General features: G+C 37.4%; 1 protein-coding gene across 4 annotated transcripts in view; it reads left to right on the top strand.

The window, feature by feature from the left end:
• Positions 1–15,778, top strand: part of CSGALNACT2 (chondroitin sulfate N-acetylgalactosaminyltransferase 2) — a 44,083-nt gene extending 28,305 nt beyond the window's left edge. Inside the window, exons 7-9 of one of the 4 annotated variants that reach the window (XM_015586610.2) lie at positions 2,662–2,743; positions 11,191–11,300; positions 12,838–12,973. In XM_015586610.2, coding sequence (XP_015442096.1) covers positions 2,662–2,743; positions 11,191–11,252 — 144 coding nt within the window. In that variant the 3' untranslated portion in view covers positions 11,253–11,300; positions 12,838–12,973. Of the gene's footprint in view, positions 1–2,661; positions 2,744–11,190; positions 11,301–12,823 lie in introns of all 4 variants that reach the window. The other 3 variants (XM_006908368.3, XM_025044330.1, XM_025044329.1) reach the window with 3 other exon arrangements.
• The last annotated feature ends 515 nt before the right edge of the window (positions 15,779–16,293 follow it).

A 16,293-nucleotide genomic window follows, 5' to 3' on the forward strand; every position in this document is an offset into this window, starting at 1 on the left:
CATGCTGCCTACTTTTGTATGGCCCATTAGTTATGAATGGTTGAAAAATTACTATTCTTTTTAAAGTGGTGGAAAATTTTCCTTTTTAAAAGAATAATATTTTGTGGCACCTGAAAACTATATGAAATATAGATTTCAGTGTCCAGAAATAAAGTTTATTGGAACACAGTATGTGTATTTGATTACTTACTATCAATTACTGCTTTCACACTACAGTGGCAGGGTTGAATAGTTGAAGCAGACTGTATATTCCACAGAACCTTAAATATATTGTACTGAATCTTTTATAGGAGGAGCTTGCTGAGCCGTGGTCTACGTTTGTGGGCCTCTCTACTTCTGACTCTAATGTTTAGTGCCATCATCCTTCACCCACAATGCTCACTCCCATCTACAGGTGTTTTTATAAACTTCCTTTGCCTGGAACTCACCCCCAGCACATCTTGCGATCGCCTAACTCTTACTTATCTCTCAGATACCAGTTCCAATTTCATTTCTTTGAGAAAGCTATCTCAGAACGCTACAGTTTGGATGAGGTACCCCCTGTCCTTTCTGTCACCCTCCTCATGTATGTCCATATCCTCGTTTCTCACCATACTCACCTCAGACTCTATGGTCAGTTATTATCTGCAGCGTCTTTGCTATAACCACCTCCTTCATCCCTCACGCCTTCCACTGTTCTCTCTTAGAACACCAACCTGGTTAAGGGCAACTCTTTCAACCAGGCACAGAGCAGTGGAATGCGGAAGGTAAGAAACACATAGCCCCACCACACGGCATTGCTTTAAATGTATGACCATGGGCTTCAGGGTTCCCAGGCTGCTCCCAAGTCCTGCACCTTACCCTAGTCCACTTGCTGTCTGTCCTCCTAGCTAGCTCCATTGTCCTCCTTGTGCCTCCTGATATCCTTCACCACTCCTCACTCTCCACATATCTTACTTCATTTTTCACTTAGAAAAGAGAAGCAGTTGAACATTCACTTCTACATTGTATTGTGAGATCCATCAGCCTCACTACCTCTGTATCTAATCCTCAGCCCAACCTTTTCTATTAAACTAGAGCTCATCCCTTGGCACCTAAACAAGAACACCCTCTAGCCATTTTTTCCTCTCACTCTCCTGTTCTAACATTTTGCAATCTCTTCTAGGTCATCTCCATACACATATAAAAATACTATGCTACCATTAATCTTTTTAAAATATTAGGAGACTTTCTTGATGCCAGAGCCTCATTTTTCTGCTTTTGTCACAGTCATTTCTCTGCTGTTTGTCAAACACTCCAAGCAAGCTTCTGCCTCAGAAACATTGTACATGCTGCCCGCTTTCCTGAAGTGATATATTCCAGATATTTACATAGCTCACTCCCTCATTTCATTAAGGTCCCTGCTCAAACATTACCTCCTCAGAGGCCTTTCGTGGCCATCATATCCAAATAGGCTTTCTCTCTGTCATGCCCTCCCGTTGTCCTAATATATTTTTCTTCCTGGCATGTATCACCACTTGAGATGTATTTATTTATTTATTTGCTATTTTCCCATAAAAATGATGGCTTTTTGATGACGGGTACTTTGTCACCTGTGTTCACTGCTGTGTCTTAGCTCCCAGCACCATGTCCACTGTTTAAACACTTGTTGAATGTGTAAGTAAAGGAGGTGTATCAGGCTTCAACTTTTATTGATTCTGGGGACTCAGTATCACCAAAGCCCTGATTTTCCTTCTCTGCTTGGACTTCAGTGGTGACAGCTTCATTTTAAAACTGGTTTCCCTCATGGTGGAAAAGGACTGTAGCAGTTCCAAACATCATATCTATACCCTATATACCTGGGCTTGGCAAAACTATCTGTAAAAAGCCACATAGAAAATATTTTGGGCTTTGCAGGCCATACAATCCCTGTTACACTTATTCAGTTCTGCCATTGTGCCATGAAAACAACCATAGACAAATTTGTAAACAAATGAGTGTAACTGTATTCCAATAAAATTATTTACAAAACCAAGCAGCAGGCCACATTTAGTCCTGAGGCTGTAGTTTGTTGACCCCTGCCCTATACCATCCAAAAAGAGCAAGTGTCTTTTCTAGTAGCTCTCTCAGAAGAACAAGGGGCCTTTGTTTTCCAAAATTTCCAACAATCCTCCCCTTTTAGCATGTTACCCTGAATTTTGTCTAATGCCTGTTAATGAACCAATTCATACAGTAAGTGGTGTGAGAATGTCACACTGGTATAGAGTTTTCATGGCCCAGTCTGAAGCTACAGGTGGAAGGAAGTTCATGGGTTGCATGAGGCCAAAAATGTACACAATCAGGAAAGGGACAGGAGAATGGATGCTGGGTAGGTACCAAATAAGATACACCGTGTAGAACTGATCACAGTATATTACAGTATGTTTAACTGTTGCCCTCCTAGAATAGAATGTAAGACTGTTAAAGTGAGGTACCACACTGTTTGATTATTAGTAACCTTAGCTTACACCTTGTTACAGGGTTCGAATTCAATTAAATTGAAAGTGGCCAGAATCCTTGCTTATGGAAATTACTATATATATTTTTTTGGTTTTATAAGGATTTAATAATATAAATGCATGTTATCAGTCACATAAATGACAGGAAAAATTATTTGAAAATATTCAAACTTTTTTCATTGTTCCCCCTCTTCCCCGCCTTAAGGTTCACAAAAAGGATTCTGGCTTTTGGCGAGATTTCGGGTTTGGAATGACTTGTCAGTATCGATCAGATTTCCTGACTGTTGGTAAGTATACCTTACATTTAAAGATAGAACTTTACCTATTTACTGTATTACCTCATGGAATTTTTCTAAAAGGTCTCAGGTTTGAGTGTTTTCCTATTATTAATGTCTGAAGTTAACTGAAAAGGAGTCTGGGAATATGAAAGGCAAGGTGAGTTTATAATTACTGTCTTTGAATAACAAAAATTAAGTCATAAAGATAAAATAAAAGTGTAGTATGTTTCTTTAAAATCAGAACACTAGTTTTTACAAACATCTGTGTGAGTTGTTACCCATATTTGCAGTAGATTTGAGTTCTCTTACAGAAGATCTTTACGTAATTTTGGTATTGTACTCATGGATTTTTACAGCAGGAAGTAATATTAAGTTATCAAGTCCAAGGGCTTTCATGTTTTTTATTTAGAGATGAAACCCCCTTTAATTGTTTATTGAACTATTATACAAGATTCCAGTATTTAAAACAAATGGAAAAATAGCTGCTCCCTTTCTAGCTCTGATTGAAGTTGGAGCAGGGAACTTGAGGTCACTGGCTTTGTCTTCCACTCCTCTAAACCAGAGAAGACCATGAAGAATGGTCTTAGCTTCTTGGATCCATTCTTAGCCAACAGAAAATAAAGCATCAGAGCATAGTTCTTGCCTCCTCCCACGACTGCATCAAAATTACAAGTAAATTACAGAACAACCATCCTTGAGAACTACCTGAAGCCTAACTGAACAGAAGCCCTATAACTAAGGGTATAAAGGGGTGGGGATGAGAAACTGGACTAGTCCCACACCTATGTACGGTAGCTAAGAATCAGGAGGTGTATGTTGGCTACAGAGGTTCCAGCCGAGGAGCAAGGGGTCCCAGTCCCACACTGGGCTCCCCAGCCCAGACCACCAGTGCTGAGAAGAGGAGTCCCCACAACATCTAGCTGTGAAAATCAGTGGGGATTCTGTCTAGGTGAGATGGAGGGCTGCTGGAGTACCAGGTATTCTTAGAGGGTCCATGTACAGACATACTAACTAATGGACTCTCACTCTGGGCACCATGTGCTGGAGCAGAAGCTTGAAAAAGCCCAGGGACAAATGAGAAGGAACTGAATTATCTGGCTTTGAGATGAGCTCTGGAAGGGCAGCTCCATTGTTCCTTTGTTGAGCCTTCCACCACCCAGCCTGTAGGTGCAGGCAGGCACCAAATCTGAGTCTCCATTGAACTGGCTAATACCACTCACTCCATCCTGGGGATTTCTTGAGAACCTTCCCCACCTAACTTGTGCACAAGCTCAAACTTCTTTCATTGGCTGTTTCTCACAAACTGCCAGCCTGGGCCCAAGCTATAGATTCCCTAAAATCTCTGAAAGGTTCACAAACCCCAAATAACCAGTGGCTGGCCTCAGTGTGCCCTGTACCTCTTGCTAAGCAGCCCTTAGCCTGGTTGTAGTGGCAGCTGACCTCAATTCAGAGCATAGCCACTCCCAGGTGCCTCCAAATCCAGCACAGGCAGCTGCCTACTACAGATCATTCTGTAGCTTCTACCAGGTGGCCCCAGGCCAGGCGCAGGCAGCAGCCCCTCCCAAAATGCCCCAGACCCAGTGGCCAGCTTCAGACCATACTAGAGCACCACCCAGTTAGCTCCATATGTGACACCCAAAGTGTGGACTCAGCAGGCACCAGAGCCCCGCTACAGCAAATCCCACTCCAGCGGGGCCAGCCTCCAAACAACAGCTCATCCATTGCAGTTACAGCCAGTCCTCACAGCCAGTCAGCCGGAGAGTCAGCCCTACCCACTGACATGCCAGTAGCAATCAAGGCTCAACTAAAATGGGCGGGCACACACAACCCACACAAGAGGACACTCCTAGAATAGCTGGTGACAAGGATGGCTGTTCCCCCAGATCCCACAGATGACAAAGATGACTGTTCCCCCAGACCCCACAGGTGACAAGGATGACTGTTCCCCCAGACCCCACAGGACACCTACTACATAAATACATAAGGCCACCCTGCCAAGACTAGGAGACATAGCAGATCTACCTAATACCAAGAAACAGACAGACAGGCAGCCAAAATGAAGAGACAAACATGTATCAAATGAAAACAGGACAAAACTCAAGAAAAACCACTAAACAAAATGGAGGCAAGCAATCTACAGATACAGAGTTCAAAACACTGATTATAAGGATGCTCAGTGAACTTAGGAAAAGAATAGATGAACTCACTGCGAATTTACACAGAAATAGAAACCATAAAAAAGAACCAGTCTGAAATGAAGGCTACAATAACCAAAATGAATATATTAGATGGAATCAACATCAGTTTAGATGAAGCAGAGGGTCAAATCAGTGATTTGGAAGACAAAGCAAAAAGAAAACAATTTTTAAAAATGAGGATAGTTTAAGGGATCTCTGAGACAACATTAAGTATAACAACATTCACATCATAGGGGTACCAGAAAGAGAAGAGAGCAAGAAATTGAAAATCTGTTTCAAGAAATAATGACTGAAAACTTACCTAACTTGTCAAATGAAATAGACATACAAGTCCAAGAAGTGCAGAGAGTCTTAAAGAAGATGAACCCAAACCTACACCAAAACATGTCGTAATTCAAATACCAAAGGTTGAAGACAATCAGAAAAGCAGCAAGAGAAAAGCAGTTATCTATAAGTCGGCTCCATAAGACTGACAGCTGATTTCTACACAGAAACTTTGCAGGCCAGAAGGGATTGGCACAAAGTACTCAAAAGTGATGAAAAGCAAGGACCTATACCCAAGATTAACTCTCCTCAACAAGGCTATCATTTAGAATCTAAGGAGAGGTAAAAGAGTGCCTTGGGCCAGAAAAAGCTAAAGTAGTTCCTCACCACCAAAGCAGAATCACAAGAAATGTGTTTTGTTTTTTAATTTAAAGAGAGTTTACTTTTTTATTAAATTTATTGGGTGGCATTGGTTAATAAAATTATATAGGTTTTAAGTGTATAATTCAGTAATCATATGTATATTGTATTGTGTGTTCACCACCCAAAGTTAAATTTTCTTCCATTATCTTTTATTTGACCCGCTTTACCCTTATCTACCTCCCCTGCCCCTTCCCTTCGGTAAACACTAAGCTGTTGCTTATGTCCATGAGTCTCTGTTTGGCTTGTTTGTTGCTTTCAATTTCATATCTCACATGTGATGAAATCATATGGTTCTCAACTTTTTCTGTTTGACTTTTTTTTTTTGCTTAGGTTGATAATCTCAAGATCCATCCATATTGTTGCAAATGGTAGTATTTCATCTTTTCTGAGTAATATTTCATACTATTTCATAATATTTCATATGACTGAGTGATATTTCATTGCATACATGGACCACATCTTCTTTATCCAGTCATCTGTCAAAGGGCACTTCAGTTGTTTTCATGTAGTCACCATGAATAATGCTGCAATGAACATTAGAGTGCATATATCCTTATAGATAAATGTTTTCAAAGTTTTGGGGTAGCTACCCAGAATAGGGATTGCTGGGTCATATGGTAATGCTATTCTTAATTTTTCAAGTAACCTCCATATTCTTTTCCATAGTGGCTATACCAGTTTACTCTCACCAACAGTATATGAGAGTTCCTTTTTTTCCACAATCTCTCCAACACTTGTTATTACTTAACTTGTTGGTAACAGCCATTCTTACTGGTGCAGGTAGTATCTCATTGTGGTTTTTATTTGCATTTCCCTAATTAATATCTAATGAAGTTGAGCATCTTTTCATATGTCTCTTTGTTATTTGTATGTCTTCTTGGGAGAATGTCTGTTCAGGTCCTCTGCCCATTTTTCAGTGGGATTGTTTATTTTTTTTGTCGTTGAGTTGTATGACTTCTTTGTATACTTTAGATATTAGCCCCTTATTGGAGGCGTTGTTTGCAAATATCTTCTCCTTCAGTTGGTTGCCTCTTTGTTTTGTTGATTTCTTTTGCCATGCAGAAGCTTTTTATTTTTATATAGTCACATTTGTTTATTTTCACTTTCACTTCCCTTGCCTTTGAGGTCATATTCATAAAATCCTCTCTAAATCCAAGGTCCATGAGTTTAGTACCCATGTTTTCTTCTATGCAATTTATTGTTTCAGGTCTTATGTTTAGGTCTTTGATCCATTTGAGTTAATATCGAGTATGGTAACAAATAGCAGTCTAGTTTCATTCTTTAGCATGTGGCTTTCCAATTTTCCCAGCAACATATTGAAAAGGCTTTCTTTTTCTCTACTGTATGTTTTTGGCTCATTTTTTGAAAATTATTTTCCCATATTTATGGGGTATTTTTTCTGGGCTCTCAATTCTGTTCCATTGGTCTGTTTTTCTGCCAATACCATACTGGTTTGGTTATTGTTGCTTCATAATATAATTTGAAGTCAGGCAGTGTGATACCTTCAGCCTTGTTCTTTTTTCTCTGGATTGCTTTGGCTCTTCGGAGTCTTGTGTGTTCTCATACAAATCTGATAATTTTTTGTTCTATTTCTTTAAAAACTGCCGTTGGGATTTTGATGGGGATTGCATTAAATCTGTATATTGCTTTGGGTAATAAAGCAATTTTTACTAAGTTAATTCATACAACCCATGAACACGGAATCTTTTCTCATTTGTGTTTTCTTCAATTTCTTTTAATAATGTCTTATACTTTTCAGTATATACATCTTTCACATGCTTTGTTAGGTTTATTAGTAGGTATTTTATTCTTTTTGTTGCAATTGCAACAGGCATTATTTTTTTAAATTTCTTTTTCTGAAATTTCATTGTTAATGTATAGAAACATGGATTTTTGTACATTGATTCGTATCTGCAACTTTACTGTATCTGTTTATTGTTTCTAATAGTTTGTTTTTGGGGGTGGAGTCTTCTGGGGTTTCTATATACATAATCATGTCATCTGTAAACAGGGAGAATTTGACTTCTTTGTTCCCAATTTGGATACCTTTTATTTCTTCCTCTTTTGTCTGATTGCTCTGTGACTTCCAACACTATATTGAATAAGAGTGGTAAGAGCAGAGAGCCTTGTCTTGTTTCTCATCTTAGAGGGAAAGCTTTTAGTTTTTCACCATTACATATAATATTAGTTGAGAGTTTGTTATATATGGCCTTTATAATGTTGAGGTACTTTCCTTCTATACCTATTTTATTAAGGGTTTTAATCATAAATGGATACTGTATCTTGTCAGATGCTTTTTCTGCATCTATTGATATGATCATATGATTTAAATCCTTTATTTATGTGGTATATCACATTGATCAATTTGCATCTAATGAACCATCCTTGTGCCTCTGGAATGAGCCCTACTCGATTGTGATGTGTAATCTTTTTAATGTATTGTTGTGTTGGATTTGCTAATATTTTATGATTTTTATATCTGTATTCATCAGAGATATTGGTAGTTTTCTTTTTTGTACATTACCTTTACCAAGTTTTGATATCAAGATAATGTTGGCCTCATACAATGAGTTAGGAAGTATTGCTTCTTCTTCAACATATTGGAAGAGTTTGAGAAGAACAGGTATTAAATCATTTTTGAATGTTTGGTAGAATTCACTAATGAAGGCATCTCATCCTGGACTTTAACTTTTTGGGAGGTTTTGATGCTTGTTTCAATTTTCTTACTGTTGATTGGTCTGTTTAGATTTTCTAGTTCTTCATGATTCAGTTTAGGAAGGTTGTATATTTCTGAGAACTTGTACATATCTTCTAGGTTATTAAATTTGGTGGCATACAATCTTTCATAGTATTTTTGTATGATAGCTTGTGTTTTGGTGGTATCCGTCATAACTTCTCTTTCATTTCTGGTTTTATTTGTGTCTTGTCTCTTTTCTCAGTGAGACTAGCCAGGGGTTGTTAATTTTTTTTGATCTCTTCAAAGAATCAGCTCTTTGTTGCATTAATTTTTCTTATTGTCTTTTTGTTCTCGATTTTATTTAATTCTGTTCTAATTTTTCTTTTGCTGACCTTGGGCTTCATTTGTTCTTTTTCTGGTTCTTTAAGATGTAATGTTAGGTTGATTATTTGGGATTTTTCTTGTTTCTTGAGATAGACCTGTAATGATATGAACTTTCTTCTTTTTACTGCTTTTGCTGTATCCCAGAAGTTTTGATATGTGTATTTTCATTCTCATTTGTTTCTGTATATCTCTCAATCATTCTTTTTATTTCTTCTTAGACCCAGTCGTTCTTTAGTACCATGTTGTTTGATCTCTACATATTTGTGATTTTTCCCGCTTTCTTTTTGCAGTTGAATTCCAGTTTAAATCATTGTGGTTGGAGAATATGCTTGGTATGATTTCAGTCTTCTTGAATTTGTTGAGATAGTTTTGTGTCCCAACATACGGTCTATCCTTGAGAATGTTCCATGTGCACTAGAGAAGAATGTATAATCTGGTGTTTGAGTATGAAGGGCTCTGTAAATGTCAATTATGTCCAACTGGTCTAATGTCTCATTTAAGGTTGATATTTCCTTGTTGATTTTCTGTTTGGATGATCTATCCATAGCTGACAGTGGAGTATTTAGGTCCCCTACTATAATTGGGTTTTTGTCAGTTACTCCCTTTAGTTCTGTTAGTAGTTGTTTTATGTATTTTGGTGCTTCCTGGTCAGGAGCATATATATTGATAAGTTTTATGTCTTCTTGATGTATTGTCCCCTTTATCATTATGAAATGTCCATCTTTGTGTCTTGTTACCTTTTTATCTTAAAGTCTGTTTCATTAGATATAAATACTGTTACACCGCTTTTCTCTGGATGCCATTTGCTTGGAGGTATGTTATCCACTCTTTCAGTTTGAGTTTGTATTTTTCCCTGCAGCTGAGATGTGTTTCTTGAAAGTTGGGTTTTGTTTGTTGATCCAGTCCTTTTTACCAGTGCTTTTTTACTGGTGAGTTCAGTTCATTTACATTTAGGGTGATGATTATGTGAGGTTTTCCTATAGCCATTTTATCTTCTGTTATCTGGTAGCTTGGTGTCTCCATTGTTTCTTTACCCTTATGTTTCTCTTTGTTATTTCAGTTTGGTCATATTCTATGATTTTTCCCTCTGTTTCTTCTTTTTTATGTTATGTGTCTGATTTCTAGGGGTTTCTTTTACATGGCTATCATTAAGTTTATGTAAAACAAAGTTTTGTATATACATTAGTCCTTTTTCTTCTGCGTACATCTTCATTCCTTTTTGTAAATTCAGACCTTTTCTCCCTCCCTTTTTCTGTTTTTTTTTTTTTTTTTGGTCTCAAATTATCCCTGTTTATGCTGTGAGTTCATTTCTGAGTTATAGTAGCTATTGTCTTTTTTAAAAATGTTTTTGCTTCCTTTAACCATTATGTAATATTTAAGATGATAATACTTTATCTGAATAAAGGTTGTGTTTTCTTATTTCTTTGTTATCTTGCACATAGTTGTGTATCTTTCTGTCCTTTTGTTTCAGTATAATAACTCCGTTCAGTATTTCCTGTAATGCAGGCCTTATGGTGGAAAATTCCTTCAGCTCCTGTATATCTGAAAAGGTTTTTATTTCACCTTCACATCTAAAAGAAAACATTGCTGGATATATTATTCTTGGCTGGTGATTTCTCTCTTTCAATAGTTTGAATATGTGATTCCACTCCCTCCTAGCTAGTAAAGTTTCTGCTGAAAAGGTCAATGATAATTGAATGGGTTACTGTCTTTTTTTCCCTGGCTATCTTGAGAAGTCTTTCTTTGTCATTAATTTCTGATATTTTTAATATAATGTGTCTTGGAGACAGCGTTTTTAGATTGAGATAATTAGGTGTTCTCTTTGCTTCTCCAATTTGAGGATTCAGTTCTTTTCATAGGCTTGGAAAGTTCTTGTGACCATTTGTTCGAATAGGCTCTCTGTTTTCTTCTTCCTCCCCTCTCCTTATGGTATACCTATTATTTTTATATTGCCCTTTCTGAGGATGTCAGATAGTTCTTGTAGAGTTCTTTTATTTTTTTTTTTCACTCTTAAGTCTCTCTCTTCTTCCATCTGTGTCATTTCTAGATATCTGTCTTCGATATCACTAATTCTTTGCTCTATCTGGTCAGCTCTTTCATAAGCTCATTGTTTCATTCTTTTATTGAATTCTTCAACTCAGAAGTTCTATTTGGTTCTTTTTTAAAGTTTATTTTTTTGATAAAGTATTTTTGTTGTTAATTGATTTTGTTGCTAAGTTCATTAAACTGTCTATCTGATTTTTCTAGCATCTCATTGAGTTTTTTCAGAACTGCAATCTTAAATTCTCTGTCATTTAAGTTGTATATTTCTGTATCTTTAAGTTTAGTTTCTGGATATTTTTCATTTTCTTTCTGAGCTGCCTTGTAATCTTGGTTGTCCATGGTATTCGATGGATTATTTCTCTGCCTAGGCATTTATGGAAATGTACTCTGCTTTTTAAAAATTTTATTATTAAGAGTAATCTTTCTTTAGCAGGTTGATAAAAAGAGGTTTTTCTATTGTTTTCCAGTAGGTGGAGCACAAACCTCCTGCATCGCCCAGGCCTCTTGGATCTCTGCTGTGAGGCACTAAAAATGCGCTTTATTCCCTGGGGAGGTGTGTGTCTCCTCTTGAGACCAGGTATCCTCAGCCCCAAGGTTCCTGTGGAAGAATGTGATGGGCATGGGGTTTTGAGCCTCTGAAGAGCCCCTGAAATCCTGGTGCTGCCCCAGCAGCCAGATAGAGTGTTGTGCTGCCTGAGGTGCCCCAGTGCCTCTCTGCCTGGGTGGGTGGGGGTTGGGTAGGATGGGAGAGTCTGTTGGTGTGCCTGTGGCTGTTTTCCTTCTAGTTAATGCTGACTGCCAGGCTTCAGCTGCTTGGCCTCTGTATCTCCACCCCTGTCACTGGGACCAGCTGCTGTGTATATCTCCTCAGATCCCCGGTTGCAGACTTTCTGCTCTGTAGCCCAACACTTGTTGCAGTTTCCCTGGGGCCTGCTGCTAGCCTGGGGAGGGTGCAGGAAGGTGAGCTGTGGGAGGGTGGGGGTAATGTAGCCAGGCTTTGTGACTCAGCTTTCTCCCTGGCAATGGCAGTTGCTAGAACACAGCTGTCGCACTTCTGTAAGAATACCCTGTCTGTGCCCTGGTCTCTGTCCTTATCACCGGGTTCCGCTGCCATAGTACATGCTGATCACTCAGGCAGGAACGCTCAGGGCTACAGAGAGAGTACACCTCAACCTGATTCCTCCCCTCTCCCTGAGTCCCACAGGGAGCTCCAGGTTGTTTCTGTAGCGCCAGTCTCTGCTCCTCTCCCTTTCTTCCTCCCTGGTTTGTTCAGTTCGCTCACCTTCAGATACTCTAATGTGTGTTAGGCTGGGAATTTTCTGTTAGATTGTACCTGTTCAGTTTGTTGTCATTTCAAAGGGAAAGATCAAGGGGACCCCTCATGCTGCCTTGCTTCTGATGTCACTCCTACTTGGTTCTTTTTAAGTTCTTAATTGAAAGGCATATACTTGACTATTTCTTTTTTAACACACTTTTTTCAACTCGACTACTGTGATAGCACATTCTCCAGAATTTTCTCCCCTCTCTGGGGCCATATCTGTCTCTGACTTATCTTTTTCTGCCTATTTAACCTCTGAATATTGGCATTTCTTAGCATTTAGATCTGGTCTCTGTTTTCTTCTTAAACTTCAGTTAATTTTATCTATTCCTTGTGGCTTTAAATAGTCTGTCTACCCTTCTCAAATATATATCTCCAGCTTGGCCGTTTCTTCTGTTTTCACCTTTGGAAAGTTTCATGTGAGCCATAAAAACTTACATCTCAAAGGACAGAAAGAAAATGTAATAAAGTATTAATGGTGGTGATATTATGGATGATTTATAGTTCATTCTCCTTTATTTGACTTTCTATAGATTTTCTATAGAACTTTGAAGTTTACAAAGCAGTCCCAAATATTTAATTTCATTTTAATTAGGTCTCTCAACAACAGACCTTGAGCTCCTAGATATCAGCTAGTAACTGAACTTCCAAAGTAGGACCTCAGTCCTCAACGTGAGGTTTCTGTGGGATGTATACCATGCCATCTCATTTGAAGCAGAATGTTTAAATCTTTATCAAGTTTGGGTGTGCTCTGGCTGCCAGGCAGTTACTTATAGTGTCAGTTTTGCTCTTGCAGGTGGATTTGACATGGAAGTAAAAGGTTGGGGTGGAGAAGATGTTCATCTTTATCGAAAATACTTACATGGTGACCTCATTGTGATTCGGACTCCGGTTCCTGGTCTTTTCCACCTGTGGCATGAGAAACGCTGTGCTGATGAGTTGACCCCTGAGCAGTACCGCATGTGCATCCAGTCCAAAGCCATGAATGAGGCCTCTCATTCACACCTGGGAATGCTGGTCTTCAGGGAAGAGATAGAAACACATCTTCGCAAACAGGCTTACAAGACAAACAGCGAAGCTGTTGGTTAACATAATCATTGACACATTAGTCTGAACCACAAACCAACACTATTTAGCCTTAATTCCAGTTCCAGATGCAGTGCCTCTTTCAGAGAAGACATGCTTATCTTTTGTGTTCTTTTTAATATTACTTTAACAGTTTAGCTGTATATGAGAAGAAAAAGCAAGTGTTTCAATGCAAAGCCTCTGTTTTGTGAGAAGTCTGCACTATGGAATTATTAACGAATCAAAATCTGGCGTTTGTCCCAAAAGTAGTTTTGAGTTAGTTTCTACCCTGCACCCATGTTCTGATGTGTCCTGGTTGCATCTGGACTAAGGAATGGAATGTGTTGTGCTGACAGCAGGTCAGTAGCATCCTGTTCCCTGCAGAAAGAACTGACTGTTATGGATGGAGTGTGTAGACTGGGGTTCTTCTCCTGCCAACTACTGAGTCAACCTGCTTGGTTTTTAAATGAAGGTCTTTGGTCAGTTGGTTGAAGAATTCTTTTTCACTGAAGCAGAGGATAATATAGTGACAAATTTGAAATCTCTAACCAACCAAGAGAAAACAGAAATTAAAAACTCTTAGCTTAATGTTGCTTAGCTCCCTAAATGTTTGTTTTTAAACAAATGGTTAATAGTAAGAAATACCTAGGTTAGAGTATATGACAGTTAAAAATATAAAGTGTTATTTTTGTCATATTCAGGATTAGAAGTCAAAGTTGCTATAGACTGTTTGAAACAGACTGAAATCAACATGGAAAAGTTTTTAATAGAATATTTGATTATGTTGGGTACAGGACATCAGTGGTGTCTGAGAATATCATTTTACGTGAGCTAGGGCTCTGTCAAGGCCTTATGGTGGGTGGTTCAGAATAGATGAGCATATCATGGTGCTGTGTGTTTTTTGCTTTGTGTTTAGCATAGATCTCATTTAGCATGGATCCATATATATTTATTATGCTTTTTCCCTAATATGTTAATATATGCTACATCTGTATTTGCATTATTATAATAGTTTGAGTTGAGAGTTTCACTGAAGGGAGAAAAAAACAATTTAATGAAGTATACTATAAAATTATACTGATTTGAGAAAAGGAAAGGAAAGACAGTAGTATCAATGGAAATCTGAATTACAGAGTATTTTAGAGATATATATTACTTGCAGATAGAATGATGTTTTAATTGAAATATAAATTATATTAAACAAGATAATAAATTATATTCAGATAGGACTATACTATGTTATTTATCACACATGGATCTTTTACCATAGCGTCAATTGCTAGATCCTGAAATTGGAGATATGGTAAAAGGCATGCATAGATTTTTAACATTCGTACTTTAAAAGAGACCTATGTTGTATTCTTTCTATCTGTATATAAACCCCATGAAAATTCACAGAAGAAAAATCATTACTCTTTTGACTCAGTAAATCATATCCTCTGAAATATTATAAATCCCAAATTTCTTGGTGCTACATGAATTCAATTTTATAATCTTACTGATTATTCTTAAAAGTTTTAAGTTGGGGTAGCACTTAGGCTTTTTTTTTTTTAGTATGTGTAAAATGTTCTCTGCAAAGTTATTCAGGCCCTTGTCACCTTTTACATTTTTATTATGAAGACCAGTATTTATTATGAAGACCAGTGAATTATAGTATTTACAGTGAGCGAACCTATTTGCAAAGGTAAGTTTTTTGACAAAATCAAATGATTTTACCTTTTCTCTCATTTTTTTAAACTAGGTTTTAACTTAAAGATGGAAACTAAGCAATGGAAACATTACTATGTATTTGACATTAAAAGGTACCAATAAAGTATTTTATTACCAAAAGTTAAATGACAATATGATCATTTCTTTCTGTTGCAAAATATCATAAGTACAGAAATGTGTATAACATAGAATTGTGTACTTTAAAGAATTATAAAGCGAAAGCCAGGGCATCAGCTACCCAGATTAAGATATAGAACATTACCAGTGAAAGACTTTTATGTGTCCCTTCTCAATCACATACTCACTCTCTCCATAATAACTACTATCCTGAATTTGGTGGTAATTTTTCACTTGTTTTTCTTCTTAGTTTTCCCAACTGTGTATATGTCTCTACCCAATGGACGGTTTAGTTTTGCCTGATTTTGAATTTTTGTACATATTATTTCATTATACATTTTTAACTTTCATTCAGTATTGTTTTTGAGGTTATCCATATCAATCTCAAAATTAATTCATTTTTATTACTGACTAGTATTCCACTGTATGAATATAGTCATGCCCCACATAAGGATATTTGTGTCAATGGCAGACCTCATATATGATAGTGATCCCATAACATTATATTAGTGCTGACATATTCCTATCATCTAGTGACGTCAAAATGCCAGAATCACTGTCTTGACTAGGGGAGCACACCGTTGCCTTTTGAACCAACTGTTCCTCAGATGTTTATTGAAAACTTACTATATGCCTAACACTGTTGTAGACACTGCGAGTGCAATAGTGAACAAGAATAGTAGAGCTTACTTACATTGTAGTTCTTTCTAGAAGTCATAGCACATATTTGTGGTGATGCTGGTGTAAACAAATCTACACTGCCGGTCATTAAAGTTTAGCACATACAATTATGTATTGTACATCATACTTGCTAATGATAATAAACTATGTTACTGGTTTGTGTATTTTTTATCGTTATTTTAAAGCATACTCCTTGTTAAAAAAAAAAGTTTGCTGTGAAACTATGCGGTATTCTGCCTGATACATCTTGTGGTTACTGCTTCTCTTGATTACATCATTTTCTCTTGTGCTTGATTTAATCTCATGTTGCTTTTTAAATTTAGTGTAGCCTAAATATATATAGTGTTTATAAAGTCTACAGTAGTGTACAGTAATGTCCCAGGCCTTCACTTGCACTGACCACTCACTCATTGACTCATCCAGAACAGAGCAACTTCTAGTCCATGGTAAGTGCCCTATACAGGTATACCATTTTTTACTTTTATACTGTAATTTTACTGTACCTTTTCTATATTTAGATATGTTTAGGCAAATACTTAACTATTGTGTTACAGTTGCTTATAGTATTTAGTGCAGTAATGTGCTATCCAGACTTGAAGCCTAGGAACAACAGGTTATACCATAAAGCCTAGGTGTGTAGTAGGCTATACCATCTAGGTTTGTGTAAGTGCACTCATGA

Source organism: Pteropus alecto, unplaced genomic scaffold (genome assembly GCF_000325575.1).
Source record: "Pteropus alecto unplaced genomic scaffold, ASM32557v1 scaffold333, whole genome shotgun sequence".
NCBI classification, from domain to species: domain Eukaryota; kingdom Metazoa; phylum Chordata; class Mammalia; order Chiroptera; family Pteropodidae; genus Pteropus; species Pteropus alecto.